The sequence below is a fragment of the Corythoichthys intestinalis genome, chromosome 5 (assembly GCF_030265065.1).
Source record: "Corythoichthys intestinalis isolate RoL2023-P3 chromosome 5, ASM3026506v1, whole genome shotgun sequence".
Lineage (NCBI taxonomy): Eukaryota > Metazoa > Chordata > Actinopteri > Syngnathiformes > Syngnathidae > Corythoichthys > Corythoichthys intestinalis.
Genome location: NC_080399.1, coordinates 36,430,044 through 36,436,043, shown reverse-complemented (window position 1 = coordinate 36,436,043; position 6,000 = coordinate 36,430,044). Strand labels below are relative to the sequence as shown.

Sequence of the window (6,000 nt, the reverse complement as noted above, 5' to 3'; positions counted from 1 at the left end):
GTGAAAATGGGTAAATGTAAGTCTGAACATAATGTAGGGTCAATTGGTGGGGACAATTTGGGCATCCTTAAAAGTTTGTGGGTTTATTTCCCTACCATTCCTATGCAAACCTACGCCCTTGCCTACTGGTGTATACTGATTAATACTGGCTTAAAATATTTTCTTTTCCTTGCAGTTTCCATGTCTTCCCTGTTCTTCCATGGATTTTCTGTCATCCTCACACTTTCAAACATGTTAGGGGTTCTTCGTTATCAATGTAAGCCTGAAAGAATCTTTGTCAAATTTACAAACAACTGACTGATTTGAATTCACCTATGGCAGTAATGACAATGAGTTATACAAAATGGAACATTTCCTGACATGGACTCAACTCTTTACTTTGAGCTTGGAGTTGATCTCATTAATCAGACTGGAACAAGAAGAACACCAAACGGGATTTTTTTTAAGAACAGGAACATTTATTTTATATTATATAAAACATGAGATATGAACATTTGTAAATTAAATCTAGTCTGTGACCACATGTTCGATACATGCTCCCGACATCTGTAGTAAGGACTTTAAATACATTAGTAAGCATCTTAATTACACTTTGTACAGCTGAGAAATATGCAACCCGCATCCACACTTTTGGGTTAATTATTGCTTTTTTTTTTAGTTCTAGGCCTACAAAAATTACATTTCATATAATAGTACCAAACGGAGATATTTCCCCATCTCTCTCTTTCTTTAAATATAAAGCTCAATTACAAAGAAACAAAAGACAAACAAAATTTGAGAAACAGAACATCCATACAACATTTGTCAGTATTTTTAGACAGACTGCTACGTGTTAAATTAAATATTTACATTCAGAAACAGAAACCAAATTAGTCATCAGTACTAAAGTGGGGCCTCACTTTAATTATGTTTGATACACTCAAAATTCCAGGCAACAAATGTTTCCATGTTAAAAAATATATGCTTAAATAACAACTGTTCAACCAAAAGCTTGGGGGGAAAAAAACTGTTAAAGTCTATAAATAATTAGAAAGATAACTCGTAACTTTCCAAGGTTAAGAACAAAACAAAGCAGTGTAGGAGTCCCAAGGATATGAAATGTTATTGGTGATGGGGACATGGGGCGGGTGGGGGGTTGGGGTTCAGATGTCACAGTGATAACAAACAAGTCAGGTTGAGATCTTGGAGATTTCTCACGTCTGCGGGTATGACACCACTATTATTTCCTTCATGTGTACGTTTTGACTGATGCGAGAGCTTGTGCTGAGGAAACAAACAAATAAAGGTTCGATCAAACTTGATGTGGATGTATATCTACTCTAAATGCTCCCAAGTTATTCAACAAAATAAAATAGGTTGTGACTAAATCTAAAACAACATTGATGACAATCGAGTGGAATGGACAAAAGACAACAGGTGATTAAGGCCCTTACTGGTGCTACTACACACACATGAAGTGAGAGCCGTCAGTGAGCTGAGGCGGGGTATTAGGAGATGGTGGGAGGGGTGAGGAAGACGGCAACGGGCTTTTCACTGCAACAAAACACAGCAATACTTTCAATACCCAAGCAAACTAAAGACAGGACACAACAGCTCATGACTAATAAATAGCCAAACAACACACACATCTCGTCGATGACAAAATGGACAGTGTTTTTAGGGTACATCTACTGAATATTGCCAAATTATTTTTCCTTAGAATGTGTGTTCTCATGAACAAAAAGGACAAAAGCATTGAGGCCCACATAAACTCATTCAATGCTGTGGAAATGATTTCAACTTGAATCCAACTGTTTTCTGCCACCGCCAAATTTATTTCCCAAATATATATACTATATATATTTTATTTACCGTTAGACATGGCAATGGGTCTTGCCCAGCTTGCGTGTGGAATAGAGAGTGTCAAGTTTTGTATGGTGTCCCAATACTTTTGTCAGAATAGTGGAGGTAGCAAGGTTTCAGTCCCGAGTGGCTACTTTTCTTTGAGCACTTCAGCCACATTGATTGTGTTTTTAAAAAAAAAAAAAAAAAAAAAAAATTTTTAACATACAGCGATGCGCACTGGCAACGGCAGGGCCAAAGCACATTTGCTTCTCATCTGTCTGCATCTCTTGTCTATTGTGGTCGTCCCTTTTAGTTAAACATCTATTGCTTCTAACACTAATCATAGACGTGAATCAGACCACAGCTCGGAAAACATAAATGACGCAACGCCAGTTCTAGTCACTGATGCATAGACACTTTCAAGTGGGCAGCTGTGATCCAATGGAGAAAATGCCACAGACGTGCCACGCTGAAGTGCTCATTGAAGTCAAGCCAGATGGAAAAGTAGTCTCTAGAAGATTATGAAAATCCTGTCACTTCTATAACAACATTGATCAAAATGTAGCGTACCAGCCAGTTATTTAGGTACCACTTTCATAAACTAAGTCAGAATCATGATAGAGGTTTTATTGTCTTGCTACGAATTGTTGATCAGAAAAATGTATGGATGGTAATGAGACAAATACTAAAGTAGCACCATCAGTACAAATTGAGTCTTTTCTGTTCGCAGCCTACCTGCAACAATTTTACTCCGTTTGGATGCTTCTGCTGCCAGCTCATAGGAGATATTAATCATCTTCTCTTTCTCTTGAATGGTAATCTCCTCCTCAGTCTCCACAGGACTCAATGCTACAGTAGGTATTGCATTCTGCATGCTTAGAGACACGTTAATGTTAAATGTAAGACAGAACCCTTCTACTTTAAGAAAATGTATTCACATTAAAAAAAAAAAAAGCAAATTTGATGTAAAAAAAAAAAAATTCAAGCAGATGTCTCCACAATTATAATGTCGTTTTTTTTTTTTTTTAAATTACCTGTTTTTGGCTATGAGAGCTTTGATGCGGTCCACTTTCTTCTGCTTGTCGGCTTCCTGTTCCGGGCTCAGTGTCTCCTCCGGGTCAGACTCCACGTAGCGTTCAGGTATCAGCACTTTGTCAGGCACAGACAGCTGAAGCGGAATCACATTCAATTCATTTGTCAATGATTTCTGACAATGACTGAACGCCTGGCTTGAGAGTAATTCAGCCTTACTTCTCGAAACACGTTAAAGCGGTCGGAATTTGAGGCTTCTTTGAGACGTGCGATTTCTTCGGCCGGCGTCTCATGCTCCCCCACCACCTCCTGCTGTCTGAGTGAGGCTTCAAGCTCCAGAATGTCTGTGCTCATCACCTCTTCCCTCCGTCTAATTTGAGGCTGAAAAATTTTCAGATAAAAGCGGATTACATGATCAAGTCCAGGATCGATTGGGTATTTGTGTATTGCATCCGTTTCTGCACCTGCACAGTGCGTGAATGGTTATCTTTTGTAAATGAGTTGTTACGGGAAAGCGCGTTCTCTTCACTGCTTCCCCTAATGCGGATGCCCTTTTTCTTCTCCTTCAGGGCACCCTGCTGGTGGCGGCGAATTCTCTCCAACTGCTCCTCAACGCTCATCCGGGGCCGTCCGCTCTCCAGCACGCACAGCTGTTGCTCCATGGCACTGTGGGGACGCTCCTGCACATTGTGAAGAGTAACTTATTGGCCGCCACTAACGACAGACATCCAATTCATTTGAATTGTAAAAACTGTCTGTGGATGATCATCTTTTAGTGCAATTGACGACAATAGACGTCCAAGTAGTTTGAACTAAGGGGGGCCGACAGGAAATCCCCACAGTTTGAGTGGATTGGATGTCTGTCCCCGTCAATGGCCGTGAATGATTTAAGATCCAAGTAGAGCTAGGCAATGCCATCCTTATAATCAAGGTGTGTCTCAATACTTTAGTTTTCATTAGGCATGTGCCAGTATGAGATTTTGACGGTACGATAACCTTGGGCAAAAACATCGCGGTTTAACGGTATCGCAATTATAGCTCCACAATGTGTTATTTTGAGATGTATGGGTTTTAAAAAAATTTTTTTTTAAATCCCGATTTTTTTTTTTTTTTCCAGAATGTATTTGCCAATCGGAACATGAATATAATGTTAAAATAAATAAATAAACAAAACAAACAAAAAAAACATTTTAAATAAAATTAAAATGAATAGAACTTATAGACTACCCGCAGGCCCAGCTGAGGTTGCTCAAGATTAGAGCAAGAACAAAAATAATTGCTATAGGGCGAGATCATCTGTCGGATTTAGCGATCTTTGACGCTATTCGTTTTCCCTTCATTCAAGTTTGTTTCTCAGTGGCCGTGAGATTTATAATCTCGACCAAGTTGCTCTCCCAGCTAAGACTAGGCTAACATTCGTCTTTGTAAGTTTTTAGTTAGCTTGTATTTTGAATTTGAAAGGAAAATGTGTGTTTTATTTTTGGCGAACTTTCATGGTGTTCATGAAAATGACTTCCTCACATTCTGTTGTGTTTGTCCTAATGAAGCTATTCACACGTGTAAAAAGACTATTGTACAACATTTTAAATGTATTCATTTTGTATATTTCAGTTACCATGATTTGAGACGTCCATAAATTCAAGAAAAGTACGCCTTGTGTTTGGAGTGTTTCTTTTTTGGTTCGCTGGCTCTCTAGCAGAATAGCGTCACTGACACACGTAGCAACAACCAGAGATGGAGGGGTCAGTGCTGCCGCTCCAAGACACTTCTGGCTGTACTTTTGGGACATGTAAAATAGCGAATATCGTACTACGGTATCAGGAAAATCTTAGTAGTTTTTGAAACCGTGACGATTTCATACCACGGTAAACCTTGAAACCGGTAACTAACCGGCACATGCCTTGTTGGCATCATGAATTTTCCAAGCAGCATCTACCGTATACACTTGTGTATAGGTAGCTCAGGAAGGTAAGTCGCACCCCTAGTTTGTGTTTAAAAAAGTACGTATTTCAGGTTGACCTTCATACAGGTTTTACCACAATATAGGAGATTTTTGGGCAAATTTGTGGGCCAATTTTCGGTATCAAAGCAACACTAGGGAGCTTTCAGTTTTGGTTGATTTTAGCAGTGCAGGCGGACAAAAGCGGTAGTGTTTTGCCTTAAGGTCAATATGACTGAAACAAATCAAGCTTTGTACATTGTATTGTGATTGAAAGACAATATTTTCATTACTCGACTATTTTTGTTTAGTAACTATTTACATACAGAGTAACAACTATAAGTACACTACACAAACAATGCCAATGTGGTAAATATATTCAGTTTCTAGTTGTATTAAGTTAATTATACCTACACTTATTGATTGGTCGAATTTTTTCTTTTATCCCAGACAATAGTAGGTGATTTAATTACCTGCAGAAGGCGTGAATTGCCTGTAAATCTGACAGGTGAGTCAAGCCTTCATACATCAGCTGATAAGGACAGATCACACCAAACACCAGTGACCCTCTGACAAAGGCGGAAGTGTTCAATGAAACATGTTAGGTAATTAAATCACCTACTATTGCCTGGGATAAAAGAAAAAGTTTGACTAATATTCAGTTTCTAGTTTTTGTTTCTTAGCTGTCTTAACGCTTCCTCCTCATCGTCATCATCATCGGTATTCTGCCTTTGGTAAAGTCCTGAAAGGAGCAGGGTTTTTTGTGCTCTCCTAGAGCGCCCTCTTCAGGTCGCTTGGCGACATTGTTTGTTCTGAAAGCAAAGATGGCTGCACGACATACACTAATGGCGTACTGCAAGCAACACGTCACTTCCGCTCATTAATATTCATGACATTAGCTACTGTTGCTAAGTAGGGACAAGCCACCGTTTGTCCCCAATAGGAAATGAATGGAAATCGTTACGAAGGAGATGTTTACAGAGCTAATCCTACCAATTCTCTCAGCAAATGATGTGCATGGTGCCAAATTGACTGGCAAAGATGTGGAAGAACATAAAAACGTTCAGTTAAAGAGATGGCTTGAGTGTCGAAGGCTGAAAAAGACGAAAAAAACAAGCCGACCTAAGCATAGCTTTAGCTTTTTTATCGACACGACTGACAATGACATTCTCCTGTTTCAACAAGCTATCCTTTACGATCAGCCC

General features: G+C 39.2%; 1 protein-coding gene across 13 annotated transcripts in view; it reads right to left on the bottom strand.

Moving 5' to 3' along the window:
- Nucleotides 1-436: 436 nt before the first annotated feature.
- The window catches only part of plekha5 (pleckstrin homology domain containing, family A member 5), a 148,538-nt gene continuing 142,974 nt past the window's right edge, over nucleotides 437-6,000 (bottom strand). For 7 of the 13 annotated variants that reach the window (XM_057837484.1, XM_057837492.1, XM_057837488.1 and 4 more), the window contains 6 exons: nucleotides 3,321-3,536; nucleotides 3,076-3,237; nucleotides 2,859-2,992; nucleotides 2,560-2,699; nucleotides 1,452-1,533; nucleotides 438-1,263 (listed from right to left, as the gene is read on the bottom strand). In XM_057837484.1, the coding sequence (XP_057693467.1) occupies nucleotides 1,194-1,263; nucleotides 1,452-1,533; nucleotides 2,560-2,699; nucleotides 2,859-2,992; nucleotides 3,076-3,237; nucleotides 3,321-3,536 (804 nt within the window). In that variant the 3' untranslated portion in view covers nucleotides 438-1,193. Of the gene's footprint in view, nucleotides 1,264-1,433; nucleotides 1,534-2,559; nucleotides 2,700-2,858; nucleotides 2,993-3,075; nucleotides 3,238-3,320; nucleotides 3,537-6,000 lie in introns of all 13 variants that reach the window. The other 6 variants (XM_057837499.1, XM_057837486.1, XM_057837493.1 and 3 more) reach the window with 4 other exon arrangements.